General features: G+C 41.3%; 1 protein-coding gene across 1 annotated transcript in view; it reads right to left on the minus strand.

Moving 5' to 3' along the window:
- Positions 1-20,973, minus strand: part of LOC144791758 (zinc metalloproteinase-disintegrin-like VLAIP-B) — a 4,238,988-nt gene that overhangs the window by 2,782,273 nt on the left and 1,435,742 nt on the right. Inside the window, exons 9-10 of the mRNA XM_078666527.1 lie at positions 13,638-13,807; positions 13,068-13,152 (exon numbers count right to left, since the gene is read on the minus strand). Coding sequence (XP_078522653.1) covers positions 13,068-13,152; positions 13,638-13,807 — 255 coding nt within the window. The remainder of the gene's footprint in view (positions 1-13,067; positions 13,153-13,637; positions 13,808-20,973) is intronic.

Consider the following 20,973-nt stretch of genomic DNA (forward strand, 5'->3'; position numbering starts at 1 on the left):
TGGGTAGATACTTGTGGCGAACTGGATTTGAGCGATACATGTATAAGTTGGAGGTGGATGTATCCCTTTATTAAGTTCTGTATTGTCCTATCATGTTTTAGGTTGTACTTTAGTCATCCCTAGGCCATACATACAGTTATGCATCTGTGTTCAGTCCCAGAGTCACAGTTTTAAATTGTAGAATGAGTTTGATTTCTCGTCTCCTGAGTTTAAGTTCACGGTCTCCTCCTTGTCTTGCTGGGTGAACAATTTCTAGACCAAAGAAGATGGAATCTTTCTTGTGTGGGTGTGTTTCATGAAAATGTCTACGGGTGACCGCTTTCATGCTTATGTATGTTGTGGTAGTGTTCTTGAATGCGGATACGTAACGGTCGTATCGTGCTCCCAATGAATGGAAGGTTACAGGGGCAAATGACTGCGTAGATGGTGAATTTGCTGTTGCAGTCGATCCATTCTTTGATGGTAAATGATTTCCCTTGTGTCAGTGGTACTTGTGTGGTTTTGCTTCTACTTAGTTTACAGATGCTGCAGTTTTTACAGGTATGGAAGCCCGGTGGTCTGTCTAAAAAGGTTTTCACCGCTTTCCTTTTGTCCTCAAATTCAGATTTGCATAGAAGGTTTTTTAGGTTGGGTGCTCTTCCGAATTCCACTTCCTGATGGTGTTTTAGGTGATCACTTAGGCTTGGTGTTTGTTGTAGAAGGTGCCAGTGATGTTTTAAGGTTTGTCTTATTTGATAGTGTCCATTGTGGTAGTCTGTAATGAAGCGTATACTGTTGTTGCTCTCCCGTCGACGTTTAGGTTGGAACATTTGTTTCCTTTCCATTTGAGCCACTGAGGTTAGAGTGTTGGCAAGTGTGTTGCGGTGGTATCCCCTTTAACTCAGTCTTGTTATGATTTCTTGCCCTTTTTCTTCAGAAACTTCATCCTTGCTGCAGTTTCTGCGCTTTCTCAAGAATTCCCCTTGTGGTATGTTTCTTACATTGTGGCGTGGGTGACAGCTATCCGCTCTCAAGATTGAATTTGCCGCTGTGTCTTTTCTGAAGAGTTTACTATGTAGGGTATTATCATTTACAAATAGGGTGACATCCAGAAAGGTAATTTCCTTTTTGGAGTACGTATGTGTGTTTTTTATCCCCCAGGGATTTTTATCTAGGCTTTCCAAGAATCTTTGGAGTAGTTTGACATCCCCTTGCCAGATACAGAGGACGTCGTTGATGTATCGTCGCCATAGAATTATGTGAGAAGTGAACTCAGCAAAGCATCCCATAGCCAGAACTTTTCCACATGGGTCATGAAGATACATGCGTACGGCGGCGCACATTTGGCCCCCATGGTAGTTCTGTGTTTCTGCCTGTAAATCTTGCCATTGAAACTGAATATATAGTTCTCTATGCAGAACCCCAGGATCTCTAAGGTAATTATTTTTGTTTCCAGGAGGTTAGCTGATTGTGTCCAAAGTGATCGTTGGGTAGCTGTGATACCATCTCGGTTTTTTAGTGAAGGCAGAGTCTATTGAGATGTTCGTTTCAATGCCTAGTTCTAAGGCTGTCCTAGTAAGTGTGTCTGAATTGTCTTCTTCTTCACTGAGGTTAGTTAGAAGATCAATATGTTCCAGGTCCTGAATTGAAAGTGCAGATGAAATTGTTTCCGGATGATGTTCTTGTCTTCTGACTTGATCAACAAAGAATACTTTTAGTTTGAGTTTGCACGTAAATTTGAATAGATCTATTTGTGTCTTAGGTTCCAGGACGCAGTCAAGCAGAATGAAAGTCCCTTGTTAAGAATGTTTGTTTCGTCATCAAATAGTTGAATACATGATACATTTTTAACCAGATTTCCTGTGGTTAGGTTCTTCTTTCCAGTTACTTTTTTCTGGACCTGGTAGTCACACCTATTGTAGGAGTCTGTTGTCGTCCATATTGTGGGGAACCAGCTGATGTTGTAGTATTTGTGGTATTTGGCGTTCTGATACAGAGTCTGTAACGCAGTACCTCCTCGAAAAATTTCACCTTGAATCTTGAGTTGTCCCCTTCTGGCACAGCTGTGGGTGATTCAATTTCTGAGCTGGATGATGCTCCTGATTGTTGTTCACTGCCGTCAGTGGTTGTAATGTCCTGTGGTTTCGTGTCGTACCTCTTTGCAAACGTGTACACTCTGCCAAACTGGTAGTCGAGTTGATCGCATCTAAACTTACGGTTCTTCCTTTTGATGATATCCTCTTCGAACTCGTCGATGATTTGGTTTAGAATCTCATAGTTTTTCTTGATGGGTTCTCCCCAGTTTGATTTTTTTTTTCTCCGAGTTTTATATAGCGCAAACTAGACCCAAACTGAATCAGGTATCAGAGCACTTTACATAGCACCAGTTACGTTACATGAGGACACACATTCAATTTAGGCACGGGGAGATTAAGTGATTTGCCCAGAATCACAAGAGGTTTTTGGCGTCGTTACCGAGACTCGAACCCAGATCCCCAGGTCCAAGGTCAAGCGCCCTAGCAGTTAGGCCAACTCCTCTCCCATATGTCAATATGTTTACTTAGATTATCTACTTCTGTTTTGGCTTTGTTGTATTCTTCCTCTGCGTGATCGATTAGCTGTCGGATCATATTGTTGGAGGATTCTTTGAGATTCTCTTCCCATTTTCTAAGGTATTGGGGTTGGTGGTGTCTGATGGGGGAAAGATCAAAATTCTAGGTCCACGTGGTATTCTATCAGCTTCTAGGTATTTTTTGAGCGACTCGGCTTCCCACCACTTCGTGGTTTCTCTTTTTACTGTGCGTTCTAGCACCTGAAAGGTGCTTCTTGCTGATTTGGGGTTCAGTTTGCTTGTTGTGTTTCTATTAATAATAGGGTTAGTAGAGAACATTTCTTCGATTCTGGTTGAGCGTTGTGCTCAACGATCTTGGCAAAATGCCATGGGTTGAGAGATGTATTCCAATCTTTTTCCTGCAGGTATGGTTAGTAGTCTTATTTCAGAGTTTTTTGTCCAGATCTATGGGGCTCGCCGGTGTTTCAGGGATTTGACCTTGTGGAACAATTTTGTGATCTGAGGGGTAGAAGGTTCCGATCCCTTACTGGCCGAATATTGAGCAGACATTTCTTACGCTGATTCTTGCCCTTGACAGGGGGAAACCCCTAACCCCCTAATTTAGATAACAATATATCGATTAACCAATTCTCTAAGGGATCTGTACTGAAGACTAACGATTGTAGTGTACAGATAACATTTGTTGTGATGAGAAATATTGGTCACATTTTTCTCCCCTTTTTTCCCCCTTGTCCCTCACCAATACTGTAAATTGACATTGTATATATCTTAGATTGCACTGGCACAAATTGCACTGAGCACCAAATGTCACTAATTCATCACCTTGCTCACCACTGTATAAATATTGACAGCCTTTTACATTTTCAACGAAAGAATTTATAAATGAAGATTAATTTATAAAGTATCTTGCAATTTCACAAATGGTTTGGATTCTCATCTTCTTTCATTTTATTTAGTAATTGAAGCTTGATTTTGTCATTTCACAATGATTAAATAATATGGTGTGTAAGAATAAGACAGGAGTAAAGAAATTTAGTGTGCCCGAATTAACCAATTGTTTACAATAACCATTTTTTGAATCCCGGGCTAGGAGATTCGAAACAGAAAGCAAGAAAGCAGTATATATATATATATGAAGCACACCCAATCCACGAAACCTCGAACTCCCACATACACCGGAGCGCTTCAAGGCGAGGAAAGAGGAGCTGACCCAGGAAATGCAGTGAGCAAATTACATTTTATTTGTGGAAGCTCGCCCTGCCAGCATAACGTTTCGGCCTTCACAGAGGCCTTGGTCACATGACGCCAATGTGGGAGGAGGGACTATTTAAAGTGCAAGTGCAAACAAAAAAAGGGGTTACAATTGGTCAACAAAGGCAAATAGTAATAGCCATAAAAAGAGGACAAAATATCTGCATGAATGCAAGTTGCCTCACTCAATGCTATAAGTTCAACAAGATCATATGAAATGTTAAAAGCATGTGAATAGTAAACTCAAATCTACTTGCATTAAAACATCAATTTGTTCTAAAAAAGTGTGTGTAGACATGATGACTTGTTGCTCACAAAAATACATTCAATAAATCGCATAAGTTTCACACAAATAAATAATTAAGAGCTCGTAATTATATAAAATACAAAAACGTCTTCATAAATGTGCAAAACATGCTAAGCAACCTAAAGTGCAAATGAAGCAGCAGTTGTCTTGTATAAGAGCAACATTGGATTCCACCATGTCTAATTTCTAGGTAGATAAGGAGGAAGCAGCATTGACAAGATATACAAAATGGCTAAATAGGTCTAACAGCATCATATAGCCCAAGTGGGCTCGTAAGCCTATTACTGGCCTATATGTAGAACCCATGTAGTGCAAGATGAAAGTGTAGCTTGTGCAAATTATCTGTGTTGTTTAAAATAGTCAAATACTAAGTAATGACTAATTGTTTTTTAGAATACAAAGTGACTGAGTGTCCGAGAACAGACAATGAGGATAAAAAAGATTTCATATATATACACAGCGACGTGACAACAATATACAAAGGAAACCACTCTGATCCTCATGCTCGATGGCCTATCAACAGGCTATGTCATATATGTTTCATCTCGTCGAGACTAATTTAATGAGATCCTCCTAAGAGAATTTAGAGGCAGGTGTAAAAATCCTCAGTAGCGTTAAGGCCACCCGGGGTTTTGCTATCAAATTTCAGGATATATTTTGTCTCAGTGAGTCGCAAAAGTGCTTCCCTAGCACCTCCTCTCCTTAAAGGGCCAACGGCATCCACAACATAATATTGTAACAGTTCACTCTTGTTATCATGATGAACCTTAAAATGCCGCGCAACCGGATACAATGCATCACTGGTGTTAATGGCCCTAATGTGCTGGAGTATCCGCTTGTGAACCTGCAACTTTGTACTCCCAACATATCGCAGGCCACAGGGACACTCCAGCACATAGATAGCAAACTCTGTCTTGCACGTGAGTTGCTTACTGATTTTGAAAGGAGTATCGGAGAAGGGGGTGATCACTTCAGTTTTATTGATACCATGCTTGCAGGCTTTGCAAGATGCACATTTGCGAAAACCTCTGCTCGTGCTAAGCCAATTAACCGGGGTCACAATTTCAGGGCTGGATTTAACCAACTCATCTCCCAGAGACCGGGCTTTTCTGAAAGTTATTAAAGACTTTGATGGCATACACTCACCGATAGAGGGTTGGTAGTTTCATCTAGCTTCTTTCAACTAAGAAAAATAAAGAAAATCTCCCATCTCTTGACCTACTCTGCTCTGATTCAGGTAACTATTGCATTAGTACTATCTCGGCTTGATTTTTCAAATAGCCTGTATCTTGGTCTTCCAGCAGGCCAGTTGAAGAGATTACAATATGTCCAGAATCAGGCAGCCAGGCTTATCTGTAAACAACCAAAATGGCAATCCATCAGACCAGGACTGGAAAAGCTTCACTGGTTGCCAGTGGCTCAGAGAGTTCAATTTAAAGCTGGCTGTATTATTTTTAAGGAAAAGCAAAAAAATGGCCAATACTGAGCCTATTAAACAACGTTCTTGACAAAAGTACCACTATGAATAAAACATACTGGTCCGTAATTTTACTAACGTCACTAGTTATTTTATTTCTTTAACACTAGTATGCATTTAATTACTGATTTTTTTGAGACACTTTTTTTGCATGTACAAATGTTTTACCAAAGAACAACACAATGAATTTACATATATACAATATTTATACACAACACATCCTACCTAAACCATTCATACATCTCTTTTCCTGTTATTTCGGCTTAGCCTTACTGTTCATTAGCCAAAGCCCTGTTTTGTTTTTCTCTGTATTATTTTTAAGGCTTTGCAAGGTAAAGGACCTAAATTCATAAGGAATTTGGTTGGCAGATATATCCCTTCACGGAACCTTCGTTCGACCCATCAAGAACTGCTAATGGTCCCTTCATACAAGAAAAAACGACTGGGCGGCAGTAGTTTTCACTTTCTCGCCGCCTCCTTATGGAATTCCCTACCAATGTCATTAAGACAGAGTAATGATCTTCTCTCTTTTAGACGGGCTTTTAAAACCTGGCTTTTTAGACAGGCCTATTTTTAATATAAATTGAGGCGAACATACTTTTGTCCAATCTATCCAAATGTTATGCTGTATTCCCAAAAAACTCCACTAGCGCCATGAAGCCTACGGGCGTACGTGCGCTGTATAAATAAAATTTAACATAACATAACATAACATAGATGGATCATTACGGATGAGGTTCCAATGTTTGTTCACAATTTTTCTCAATGCACTATGCTGTTTATTAAACGACCAGATTAATCGGGTCTGTTGCTGGGGCTCCTCACAATTCAAGATCTTATTTTTCTTATATGTTAACGCCTCCTGTCTAGATAGTGCATTGGCTTTGCGAATTGCCATGTTGATGTCTTTTTCCTTATAGCCTCTTGCCAAGAATCTATCACGGCTGGCTCGCTGAGCAGACTCACATTCCTGATCTGTACTGCAAATACGTCTTATTCTCAGCACCTCCCCATAGGGGATGCTACGTATAAGATACATATCATCACAAGAGGCAACTGTGTAATATCAGCCAATATAGCCATTGAAGGGTTCTGATTACGATTAAAAAGCAGAATACGAAGGCCTAATGGTGTATAAATGTCACCTCAACCCTGAGATGGATATATAGGACCATATTATACTTGTTATTCATTACGTATATTTTTATGTTACATGATTTATTAATTGAGTTCAATACTTTTTAGAAAGATTTAGAGCAATTGGGCATCATATGTTTAATATTCATTGTTTGCCTGTGAATGGAGCTATATCTGTCAATGTTTTGAGAACTATGTGTGCTTGTTGGGAATAATGTGCTAATAGTTAAAATGTGTTTTAAACAACAATGTGCAATATTATAGGTCAAATTGTAAATGCAAAGCGCACATCCTCAACAGGGGCAAAACGCTCCTCATTTTCCTCCAGGAAAACACCTTGGGGGATATTCACAAGGGAATGGCACATCGCTGGACACAATTGAGCAGCACAGCAATCAATTTAGCAGTGAAGCTCTGTGTCATTAAAAAACACAGGGTTGCACAGTATTTACAAGGATATGGTGCACCCTTATGTTTACCCTTGCGATGGCACTAAAAAAAGCCACTTAACACCAACATAGACGCCCTAGAGTCATAGTGTAAGGGTGCCTGCTTTGCAAGGATGATTACCAGCAAAGCGGCCCCCCCTGTGCCTTCGCCAGGATACAAGGGTGTCTGTGTTACAGGGATGATTGTTTATGTGCAGGAAGGGACATAAACAATATTTAAAGAAGATTTGCTCTTTCTATGTGTGCTGCAGAACACAGCACACATAGAAAGAGCAAAAATGATGAGAAATAAAATTATTTCTCTTTGTTGCACCAATTTAATGCCGTCTATCAGTGGCGTTAGTTTTTGATGCTGCTTCTGATTTACGTATTGTTGTAAGTCTAAGGCAGTGTCAAAAAGCAATCGTTGTTGTGTGGAAAGCCCACAGCAGCACCCATTGCACGCCTCTTTCACGCAATACCCTGGTGAAAGGAGACGATATTTACAAGACAGCGTTAAGCCACGCGAAGTGGCTTAACACCATGTAATATTGCAAGAAATTAGCACAGGTATTGAATGGTAAAAGTTAGAAGTTTATTCTTCATGAAAGATCTCATCCACCAGCTAGGAAAAGCAGTCCCAACTGATCTCTAATCTCCTAGCATTTCAAAGGATACTATGACATATTAACATTCCAGACATAGATAGCATGAGATACCTGGAGTGGTAACAGGGAGAATCATAGAGACTAAGAATAGTATAGATAAGAAGAAGAAAGAATATGTACAGGATATCACACACTGCTTTGTAAATATGGAACAGGGCATTGCACCACCAGAACGTTAGAAAGAAGTGAGAATCCGGTGGTGCAATGCCTTTGTAAATATACCCCCTTGACAACAAAATGAAGGCTGGCAACTGCATGTCTTAACTCGAGGCAAAGGCGGTTTAACCACATCACCCTATCTTCCCATACTACCAGGATCCTCATTCACGTATGTAAATCTATGTATCATACACAAAACTTTACAAATAATAAACTAGAATGCCTAGAATGGATAGCTCTCTCTCAGGCTACTCCCAAGCCCCTTTCACTAGTCTGAAGAATCTAGTGATCCCCATCGCAAAGAAAGAAAAAAGACAACAGAGCATTTTTCCTTTATGCCCACATTTTGGAATTATTTATGCATAGGTTCTAGGTCTGGACCCTTCATATCTGAACTAAGTGAAAAAATAATAAAACCCCTAATTTCTTCCAGTCAATTTCACTGCCACAATGTATTCACCCAATATCTGCTGACTTTGTACATACATGTTTCTATCTTGACTCTTGTTACCATCCCTATACTTATGAAAATACCATTAGATTTTTCTGTAACAGACACTGGAATTAATTCTGTGGTATATAAAGTACCCCCCCCGCCCAACTCCAATAAAATATGATCCACCATTAGCAGAACGCTTGACACGGATTTTCCGCCCAATACATATGAAGCCAATACAGTTGCAAGTCTAGAGTGACGTAGGGTATGTGAAACAGTAACAGGAACAGTGACTAGATCAAGTTTTATGTGAAAAGTATTCTAAGGTCCTGATTCTCGAAGAGCCTCCGCAGTCATGACGCTGTTGGGAAACTCTCCGCACTGCAGATTCAGCCATGAGTACAAATACTCCATCACAACAGCACGGACCTCCTCAACATGACTGCAAGGTTCTTTGTGAACCAGTCCCCGTGTGAATAGATTACTACATCAGTAACTATTGTTGAAAACACTGAGGGGCTTATTTACAAGCCGCCGGTGTGTCACTATTTTTGATGCACCAGTGATGCAGTGTACCTGCCCATAGTTACAAGGCCATGTAAAGCCCCCCCTGCATAGCTTTTAATGGCCTTGTAAATATGGCACTCTTTCACGCGCTACTCTGTGTGACAGGGGTTATCCATGGGTGTTGCTGTGGCTGTTCCAACGCAACATCCATGGAACCTGACGCATTCCCAGATTTACAAGGTTTTGTAAACCTGAGAATGCTTCAGATTCCTATGCCTCCCCATGCGAGGCGTAAGGAAGGCACAGCATAGAAAGAGTCAAACGCAATCAATCAATCAAAACAAGCTTTATTTGATTTCCGGTAATGAAATCATAAAAGCATACATACGGGAAGAAAAATTAATCAACTAATATCACATTAAAATGCATCTATATACAACAATCTGCTTAATTATACTGGCAATTCATAAAGTAGTTATAAACATATGATGCTTCCTTTGAAGAGATTATCCGATGGTCTCTTCCTGGAATTCACTGGTTAGTTACTTTCCTATTCCTTATTACACTCTTTAGGAATCCCACCATGGAACCAATGCAATAAAAACTATCCAACATCTGCAAATATGTAAAAGCAGGACGACATTGCCTCCAACCTCCCTGTTTGAGTAGTGGCTTTAACTATCTTAGCCTTTCAATGGAGTAGAACTTGCAGAATAAAATCACATGTACCCTCCAATCACTTTCTTCCCAACTCTGGAAGAAGGTTTAAGTCTGCCATTGTCAGGAGTAAATTTCCAACATTTCTCAGTATTGGAAAAGATTAGAGAAGAGTTGTTGAAAAGCCTTAAAACATGCAAGTTAGTAGGTTTGCACAGACTCAAAAGGACATTTCAACCCTGGAACTATTGTTTACCACTTCCTTTAGTCCCAGTATGTAGATCTGCGGAAATGTAGCAACATAAAGGGATTACTAGTATTCAAACACTACTATGGTATGAGCCCTGGCATAATCAGAAAGGCTATATAAGAGCTCTTTTATAATGAGATTGCTGCCATAATTTGTCGCCGCAGAACATGGCACCAAAGGTACAAGTGGATTTTGTTACAGGACAAGTAGATTTATGAAGCAACCTGCCCCATGGACAAGTAGATATTTTAATAAATTCTCAACCCCTGCTTGGAATCCCCAGATTACCGCCCCGTAAAGAACTATGCTCACGCATTTTGCGCGATATATCTTTAGCATGATTTCTAAAGGCCTTTTCCCCAATTCTTTTGAAAAATTAAAGAGAGCCGCTATAGACTTTAGATATAATAAATACCTAGCCTTAGCAGCCGGTGCCCAGGAACTTGTCCTGTCAAAAAGCACGCCCAAATAGCTAAATGAGTCAGTGGTTTCAACGTCGCTCCCCCCGCCTGAAATTTTCTTATCTTATTTTTTGTTGACCCACACGACTTCACAAAACCTTTCCCTCTGTAAACCGACTTGGGTGCGAGCCATGAGGACGGCATCGTCGGCGTAAAGGAGGGATGCAATCAGGCGTGAGTTTACATTTGGCAGATCCCTAGTATGTGACATCAACTCCTGTTCCAGGGCATTAGTATATAGGGAGAACAGGAGTGGTGCTAACACACAACTCTGCCTTATGCCTTGTTCTATTTTAAATGGGGCAGTACACTCGCCCTTGGTTACATAGCGGACCTTTGCCCTGGCCCCAGAATATAGATGTCTTAAGAATTGAATTAAAACAGGGTCAACTTTTAGTTCCTTCAGGACCCCCATAGCTTTTCATGAACTACGCAATCAAAAGCCGCAGAGAGGTCCACAAAGGCCAAGTAGAACTGCCCAGATTTTGCCTTAGAATATTTACCAAATAAAATACTTAAGTTTAAAATCTGTTTGTTTGTGCCTAAGCCGGCCCTAAAACCGTATTGCACGTCACTTAAAACCTCGTTTTCTTCGGTCCATCCCTGCAACCGATCTAGGACAATCCTGCCTGCCACCTTCATCAGAGAGTCCAACAAGGATATCGGGCGATAGCAGGCAGGATTGTCCCGATCGCCCTTTTTAAAAATGGGAACAATGATGGATTCGGACCATGTTTTAATAAATCCTCTCTCGCAACATCCCTGCAATAGCCTAATTAAAATAGGACCCCAAACACCATCTCATGATTGTTTTTGCACAGATAGGTGTCCCTTCCAGCACAAAAACAATCACCCCTACAACACAAACACCCTTGCACCATGGCGCAGTGGTCCCTGTGTTGGAGCATGGCAGCCTATTGTGCACCAGTGCAGAGGAAAAGGACAGGAATGTGCTGTATCTTGCAGATATGGCACATATCTTTTGAAGCACGGCTGTGCTGCTGTGTGTCAAAATATTGTAAATGAGCCCCTGGATTCCTAAAATGTCTTTCTTCAAACTATAAAATTACATGTGCATATACTGTCCCAGGCAAAGTATTAAAACTTTTAGTTTCACATGATATAATTCACTCTCATACATAAGAGAAGACAGAGTTCTGTACCCAGTCAGTGTTTGAATACATGATTAAGGCTTCAGAATGTGATGTACAGCCATTAACAGGTTTGTTACATAAAATCTAAAACAGGGGTAGCTAGCTTTTTGCTCAGAATAGTAGGAATTCAGATAATGGACAGGTTCTCAGCATTCTTCACAACTGCAGAACTATGCAGCTAGAGTAGTCAGCATGGTAAACGGGTCGTCTATTACCACCATACACAAAGAAGACATTAGGAAAGTCAATTTATCTTCATCGTATGAATTATGGGGATCTAAAACTATAGAAAATGATGCAAGATATAGTGCATGTTTACCTCTATTGCATTGTACAGAGAAATACCTATTCCAATAGCTATTTACATGTTCAGGCCCCTCAAACCTTTGAGTAGAAAACGAAAGGACAGAACTTAGTCAACCCAAATGGCTTCACACATTAACATCACAATAACCTCTCCTCCTTTTATATCCCCTATATAAATAGTTGACAGAAAAGGTTTTCCATATTCGTCATTAAAACTTTAATCCTCAAATTTCCCTCTGAACCAAAACACATTCAGATTTTTTTTCAACTTGCACATTGTGTGCCTCAGTGGGGTAGAATCTCAAAGTCCATTGTTTCAGGGATTCTGTTTGAAAATAAAACTATGCGGGGATCACAGAACATCAGTATGTAGGGAGTGACTCACCATACCACATCAGTACCTATGGGCTCGGATCCCACTAGCTCATAGGTCCTTACATTCCCTCCTAACCTTCCCAGACTAATAGGCAAATTAGCACCCGAGAGCACAAAATCTAGCCACTCCCAGGGAGCCGTGGTAACAGATCATCACTTTTTGTCTCTCACTCATGCATGTCCACCTGAAACATGAAAAGGCACGAGGAACGTTTACAATATTTTTTGAAACTATTGTGAAACTTTGCTGCAATTAGTAAACATGCAACTGAACAAAGTGAGCAGAATTATTAGTAAACTTTGCACAAGAAAAGCCCTATCATGGCGGATTATATATATGCCTGTGCCTACCCTCACTTCGTGAGCACAGTGATATATTAGTGAACTCTGGGATTAGTTCCGAGCCCCATACCTGGCATTTGAAGTTAGCTGGTCTGCATCTCAGACTGATCAAAGCTGGTGTGCCCGTCCCAGAACCTTTCCTCTTCTGGAAATCCTCCTCTCTGTTTTCAAAACTGCAAGTCTTGGCTTATTTGATAAGAAGTGTCATGCTATAAAATAGCAGCCGGTCCTCTATGTTATGTCTAAATGTTAGAATATTTTGCTAAGCTACCACAGAAGAAAACTGGGCTCGGTGTTGTTCGACCTTGTACGAAATGTTCAGACAGAGTCACAGGAAGAAGCACTGAATTATAAAACATGAGCAATGTATTTCCAGAATAATATAGTTTCCCAAAAACAAACTTGTTATTTGGTAATGTGTGCAGAGCAGTCTTCAATGTGTATTTAGGCTAAAATAAAGAAGAACTAAGTAAGTGGGCCCTAAAGGGAAATCACTACACCATGTCAGTTGAGTACTAAGCAAAGTATTTGCACTCAAATGATTGCTTGGACCTGATCAAATCACACCTTTTGCAAAACTCTAGAGAACGGATCAGCCTACCTGAATAACTGCAGCAGAATTCTCATTCGAGCACATGCCCTTTACAAATGCCAGACCAATCGTTGGTCCGTCAAAGTCAACATCCCTATAGAGAGAGAGTTTATATGTGTAGTTAGTTGTTAGTAGTAAGTAAACAATGCAGATTATATTAAAATACAATATGTGGGTAGACATTGATACAGAGAAAACAAGAGTGCTGCCTTCTAAAGACAAACTAGTCCTTGCTGCCAAGTATGAGCATGCCATTTATAATATACATTTAAAATACTGTTAGTTTAAGGATCTAAGGAGAAGATCCTTAAACATTGAGATCTACTTAAATGTAAGAACCCTGAGATCGCAATATAACACAAATGAATCATCTCAGACAAACTATTAAAAATTATACATGTCCCCATTAACACTCATGCAAAACAATATACTTGAAATGTGTTTCACACTAAACTAGCTGCAGTATTGATGGCATTGATTGTAACTGTTCACATTTGTTGATCACTGAGCCCCACAAAACAGGAATACCTGAACACATTTTACATTTGAAGGCAGAAAGCCAAATCTATTGAAACTTACGTGAGTAAATGAGCAATGTCATTTATTTTCCTCTTCAGCAAGGTTTCTTTTCTCCATTTTGAGAATTTATCAAGGTCGCTACCAACATCTGTAGTAACTTCTATAGGATCGCTCGTAGACCATATTTCTATGCCAGTCAGTGCCACAAATATATTTATACTTTTATAAACCTAGGAAATAATGATAAAGCTTATTTTAAACTTGTTCAAAAGTTCTTGTGAAATTGCATGTGTAGTCATCAACTATTCAGTCACTGGAGGATCAGATTAGTAAAATGTACTTTTAGTCTAAATTCATTCTGTATTGTTATCTGTTGATGTTATCTACGTGCAGCATCTATTTTAGGACATACTCATTAATGACTTCTCAATGTTATTTCATTGCCATACTTGTCATCCATTATCATCCCATAATTCCTACTTCTCATTCCGACTTCTTATCTGCCATTCATACTTTTGATACCTATCCATCATCACTTAGGGTCTGATTATGAGCTTGGCGGTGCGGCGCCGGGTCCACCCCACTTCCGTACCACTAAACTCGTGGTCAGGCTGACCGCGTGATTACATGTATTTTCTGTGTCTGGTTGGATTTTATTTACACTCCCACTGCGGTACCTCATGCCGCTTAGAAATTGGGGTGCATGCACACAGGGGGGCACATGTTGTGCCCCTTGCATGCAACCCATAGCCTTAAGGCACACAGGACCCCTTTTGTTTCCTCTACACCACGGTTTTCATAGAGTAGGAACCGCCTTGAAAACCGTGGTGGAGAGGAAAATCAGCCAAAACGGTGTTGTAACACTGCCAGGGAACAGCGGTTCCCTGGCGGCTGCATTGGGGCAATGGAGGTACGACTGTCCTAATTGTAATAGGATGGTTAGAAGACTGCCTCTGATGCGCCCCAGTGAGTTTGACAGTCGGTGGACCACCACACTTGTAATCAAGCCCTAAGTCTCCCTCCTACATTTATCCCCACTTCCCAACTCTATTACTCATCCAACTTCCCTAACTCTCATCCCTACCATGTACCCATCATCCTGCATTTCTACTTTTCATGCATCATTCCGACTTATCATCCATCATCTTAATTTGTCCTCACTACTTGTCATTCACTATCCATTATCCCTACTTTTCATCAATTATCCATCATCCTTACTTGTCATCCATCAGCCATCATCACTTCTCATTCCTACTGCTAATCCATCATCCCTACTACTCATCGCTACATCTCAGCCATCATCCCTATTTCTCATCCATCCTCCCTGCTTCTCATAATCTACTTTTCATGCATCATCCGTACAGGTCACTCTTATTTCTCATCTCTACTCCCTATTTCTCATCCTTGCTTCTCATTCATCATTCCTACTTTTCATCCATTATCCCTACTAACATCTACTATTCCCACTTCTCAACCCAGGGAAGCAAATCTAACCTGTATACTCAAGGGAGCATCACTACTGGCTGCCCTAGACCCCAAGTATATAAGCCATCGATCCACTGGCCTTGGATGTGCATAATCAGGATGGGAACTAAACAGGATTCAGCCAGTGTGCTCATCGGGTGCTTCGGCTGTGTTGAGAAGAGTGTAGCCTACAGAGACACAGATCACTGGCGAGTGCAATGACACCAAGATGGGCCACCCCATCTAAACACTTGCACAACCCATGCCTCTCTGTAGAGCCTCAGACCAGATATGCATGTACAGCTGGATGCAGGCTGCTGGCCACTTGGCAGACGTGAGGAAGAGGCCAAGTGGTGAGAGCAAGGAGTCCTGCTTGTACATTACACGTAATGATCAGCCTGCAAGGGCCTTTGTAACGCTACTACCGGCTGCACCCACCTAAACAGTATTTGCTGTAAGATCAGGATGCACCAGACATGTCACCAACTTCCTATGGGAGATTCCCAATCCAACTGTCCTTTAAACATGAGGAAAGTGTGTTAGTGTTGCAACTACTTACTTTGAATGTGCCTGCCCGCATTCACTTTTGCAGCTCAAGTGTGCATTTGAGAGGGCCAGCTGTACGCACAAAGACCAATGTAGAATGCCTGGAGCAGGCTCTAACGTGCTGATATAGTGGAAGGTCCTACTCAGTAGACCAATACAATACTTTCTGGGGGCATATATCAAGGTATGGTCTGGATTGCATGACCAATATTATGAAAATGAGTTCCCCAGCTACATGATGGCTTCACGGAAGCCAAAGATATTTTGCATCAAACATCTTGTATTAATAAATGCACACTGATTTCAGAGATGGATTTATTAATACATACACCAAGAGGGCACCCCAGAGGTGCAGCCCAAAAACCTACCAATTACTAGTGTGCTGGCTGATAGGTCCCAAACAGTAGGATGAGTGTGTGACCCTGTGGGTGAGGGCCTATGTCCTAAGGAGGTCAGGAAAAAACGTCTGCCTGGGCAGAGGGTGTTTACAACTACTCCTACAAGATGGCCTGCACATTAGAAATACAAGGCAGGGAGCTTCAAATAGCCCACTGACTATGGTATATGAATGTGACTTCCCTCAGAGGTGAGGGTATGCAAATCTCCCTGTCCAGGCCATCTGGTGCCTGAACAGTTCAGAAAATGACTAGTCATAAAGGTGTGCCCTCCTTCAGGCTAGTGCTATCCTTAAGGTGAGCCAAAAGATGTGGAAGCAACAAATGTAAAATTCTGTCATCTTTGAAGTGGCAGAACATGGTTATGTGCACTTCCCATAGGTAGTGGTCATATATGGGGCGAATCGACCACAGGGGTAAGTAATCCATTGGCTGCTACACTACACTCCCCCACTGCCCCTAAATCGAGTATTTAGGGGAGCCCCTGGAACCAGAAAACAGATTCCTGCCAACCTAAGAAGAGGAAGGACACGCAAGAGCAGCAATAAGCAAGGACTGTGGAGAAGCAACTGACTTGACCCTAACCCTGCTGGCCTGTCTGCTGTTTCCGCTAAATGGCACTGAAGTCATTTTGTCCTGTAGCTTCTGTGCCTCCAAAAGACTGAGAAGTCTGCGTACTTTCAAAAAAGACCCAGAAACTCCCATGGAGTAGCGGAGCTGCTCCCCTGCATCCTGCAAGTACTGCAAAAGAACTGTGAGCACTCTGGACCACACAAACCTGACACTGGAAAGCACTACTACACCCGTTCCTCTGAGCCCAAGTTGAAGTGAGCCAACAGCGCCAGTGTGGTCCCCTGACCCTTCAGAGACAAAGGCCACCTTGAGTTTGCGCACACTGATGCCACCTGCAGCCTCTTTCTACAGGCCCTCTGCACTACAAGTATCCCGGTGCAAAAAAACCAATGTCTCAGAAAACCTCTGCACCCGGCCACCCTGACCAGAGGAGAAGTGGACCAAAGGTGACCCCAGCTCCCTGAGCATCATGGGACCTGAACAATTTCATTGGTTCAGCCTGACTGGTCACCAAGTCCCAGCTTGCAGCCACTTTGCAACCGGCCCATTCCACATTAAAGTGAATTGGACAACCAACAGCATAACACAACTCTGCACCTGGATGTCCCAGAGCCTCCCAAGGTGAGCTGTTGGTGTGACCATGGAACGTGACCCATACGTACCCTAAGTCCAGGTGATTGGGATCGTAAGTTGCTGTCAAGTGCCCAAATGCAGTACATATTTTCCCCCATAGGATAACATTGGCCACCCAATGCTGAAAAGCACTTCTGCACCCGGCCACCCGAGTGCCGCCCGAGATGACCTGTTGGTGCTGCCTTGAACCTTGCCCCATACTTACTTTAAATCAAAGAGTTTGGTCTCATAAGTTGCTGTGAAGTACCTGTATGCAGTGTATGTCTTTTGTCTATAGGATCTCTGTGGAGATTTTAATTTACCAATGCAAGGAGATTTTGACATTTGTAATAATACCCGTTATGAAGGTAAAAAAATTAGGTTTTTAAAGCTACTAAGGGTCTCCTTAATGAGTGTGGATTAGTGGATGTTGGGTGGCTAAAAAACCTGGAAGACCCTGGGTATATATTCTACTCTGCCCCAGATCAAAAACATGTCCGAATCGACTATTTTTTTGCCCCTCTTCAATTATTAACTAATGCCAAAATTGATATTTTACCCAAAATAATATCGGACAATAATCCAATTATCTTGGAACTAGAAATAGAAAGCCTGTCTGGACCCCGTAGAAAACCATGGACATTTGAGCGTCAGCTTTTGGTGGATCAGGCCTATCTAGAACAAATGGTTAAATGGATACCGGAGTTTTTTTAGTTTAATTCTGGCTCTGCCTCAGTTAGTACAGTATGGGACGCGTTTAAAACTGGTGTCCGCGGAGAGACGCTCAGATTTTCCATAAATAAGCAACGTAGGATAAGGGTAGAACAAGACAAGGAGCTGAGTAAACTGCCTGCTTTAGAGATTGAGTTGATGCAAACAGGTAGCACTAGTCAAGAATATGAACAGAAGGCCACATACCTTGCTATCCAAAAAAATTAAAGTATATCAAAGCTTCGCTGAGCTTCGCTGATAAATTAGTAGCTCAGATAGCGGTTCATCGTGCTGATCTGTATGAGGTGGGAGAGAACTCTGGACGGCTATTAGCCAAAAGGTTAGGGCAGAGGGAGGTGGCTAGGAAAGTGGAAGTGATCCAAGATTCACAAGGACAAATACATACAGATCCTGTGAAAGTTTTGGGAATTTTCAATACGTTTTATAGCCACCTCTATTTAAATGAGGATTCCATTGACATAGTAGAGAAGCTTGCAGAATTCTTGGGGGACCCAGAGTTCCCTAAGCTTACTCTCACTCAGAGAGAAGAATTAGAGGCCAACTTTTCTCAAGAGGAACTTGAGGCAGCAATTCTATCACTAGCGGCAGGAAAGGTAGTCGTCCCAGATGGGATTTCATTGGAATTCTTCCGAACTTTCTTCTCTGTTCTGAAGGAACAATTGCTGAAGTCGTGCCTGACCGCACAAAGGGGACTACCCCCTATCTCTTGGCGGAAATCAATAATAACGGTGTTTTAAAAAAAAGATAAACCTTCCCTCTCACCCTCTTCTTACAGGCCAATTTCATTAATTAATGCCGGCATTAAGGTCTATTCCAAAATCGTAGCCACTCTCGTCTCCAGGATCATTTCTACCTTAGTGTCCCCTCTAAAACATGGCTTTATACCAGGTAGTGACACGACCGACCATGTGCGGCGTGTCATTGCCCTTTGGACTAGGCCGAGGCTATGAAGACTCCTATAGGTATCACCCTGTTGGATGCCGAGAAGGCATTCAACAGGGTGGCTTGGCCCTACCTATGGGAGGTTCCATGATTGAAGGGATTGGGACCCAGAATCCTCCAAGCAATAAGAACTTTATATCAATCCCCCACGGCATCAATACGCTTAGCGGGTAGAGAGTCTGAGCCTTTTCCTATCTGACGTGGAACAAGACAAGGATGTCCTAGTTCAACTTTATTATTTGCTTTATATATAGATTTTTTTTTATTCAAACTAAATCAATCCACAAATATTAAACCAGTGAACGTAAGTAATGTTGAATACAGAGCTCTTGCTTATGCAGACAACATTGTTGTTGTAACTACCGATCTACCTTTGGCCCTTTCGACAACTGAAGATTTGGCATTACAGTTTGGTTCCTTTTCTGGCTATAAGTTAAATTTAACTAAGACACAGATTCTTTATGCTGGGGGTAATCCCCAGAGGGATATTACTACTGTATCAGAGGCAACTTACCTTGGGATCAAGATTACTTCACCAATTAGCAAGATTCCTGAAATTAATATTAACCCAGTCTTAGATAAAGTTAACTCTACCTTAGAGCGACTTAACCATCTCCATCTTTCGCTATACGGAAGATCGAATGTCGTAAAAATGCTGGTGCTCCCTAAATTACTTTACCTATTCAGAACCATCCCATTAGAATCTCCATCAACTTGTTTTAAAAGGCTGGAAAATATTACCTCTAGATTTCTATGGGGCTATAAACGGCATAGAAGGGCTTATAAAAAGATGGTACTTCCTAGAGCCAGTGGAGGCTGGGGTGTGCCGTATTTCCTATTTTACTACTGACCTGCGGTGTTGCAATTCATTTCCCCCCTAGTGGTCGGGGAAAAAGCCAGTCTATTATCATGTCATAACCCTTCACTATATAAATTTGGGATTGGTGAAGAAGCCAATAGCTGTTTTCTGAAAATTGTGGCGCCAAGCAACTACAAAAAAACAAGTTTAAAATTCTGAAAGCAGCATATTCAATTTGGAGACGGGTTAAGCATCATCTAGGATTACCTAATATAAATGGCTATACTCCTTTCGAAGCCGCCGGTATTTTACCTATTATTTTTCGTGATCAAACAACTAGGAAGTGGCACCAGAAAGGGATACGCTGTTTGGGAGATTTATGGCTAGACTCACAATTTCCGCCCTTTACAGAGTTAAAATTCAAATATGGCTTACCTAAGCTGGATTTTTTTAAATACTTGCAAAATTGCAGCATCTACAACACGCTAGGGCGAAATATCACTCAGCTCAGGAAATTTCCCTTAATCGAGGAGATTGCAAAAAAGAAACACCAATAGTTTTTTTTTATTCTAATCTAATACAGCTATTGCCAGATGACATAGAGCAATGTCAGGATAAATGGATAAGAAATCTAAACACAGAGGGTATTGATGTAAATGCCTCTATTACTCTGGCAAACGAAGTCTTGATTACAGGTAGGATGCGGGCACAACATTATATGGCCTTGTATGATTTATATTATACTCCCCGAAAAATATCTAAATGGAGTACAGGAGCTGGAGCAAACTGCAGTAGATGCGGCTTCTTTGCAGCAGACGCGCTGCATATGTTCTATTCCTGCCCCAAATTGATAGACTTTTTATCATCAATCCGACATTTTTTGGTAGAACTATGGGGCTCTCCAATATGTATTACAGGGGAGTTGGTTTTGCTAGGAGTTGAGTCTAATGTGCAAATTAGATCTGAATCAACGGTCTCTTTTCTTTTTATTTGTATGGCTATCCTGCGTGCTTGTATCACTAAGGACTGGATTTCTCCAGATCCTCCCTTATTTTCTTCCTGGAGGGCTCAGCTCTTGGCTATGTATAACATTGAGTCTGCAATCTACAAGACCAAGAATAGCCGAAAGAGGGCAAGAAGGTTAAAAATATGGGCCCCTTTAGCAGAATGGATTCAATGAATTATAGACAAGCTTTTTCTTTTTTCTTCTACGTTCTTTCCTCTATGTCTGCTGGACTGTATTGCTATTGCTGGCTATCCCATTTTTTACTGTATTTCCTTGATTGCTCTCACTTAATTTATCTTCCTTTTTCTTCTGTCTGTTTGAAGTCAT

This window comes from Lissotriton helveticus, chromosome 11, assembly GCF_964261635.1.
Source record: "Lissotriton helveticus chromosome 11, aLisHel1.1, whole genome shotgun sequence".
Lineage (NCBI taxonomy): Eukaryota > Metazoa > Chordata > Amphibia > Caudata > Salamandridae > Lissotriton > Lissotriton helveticus.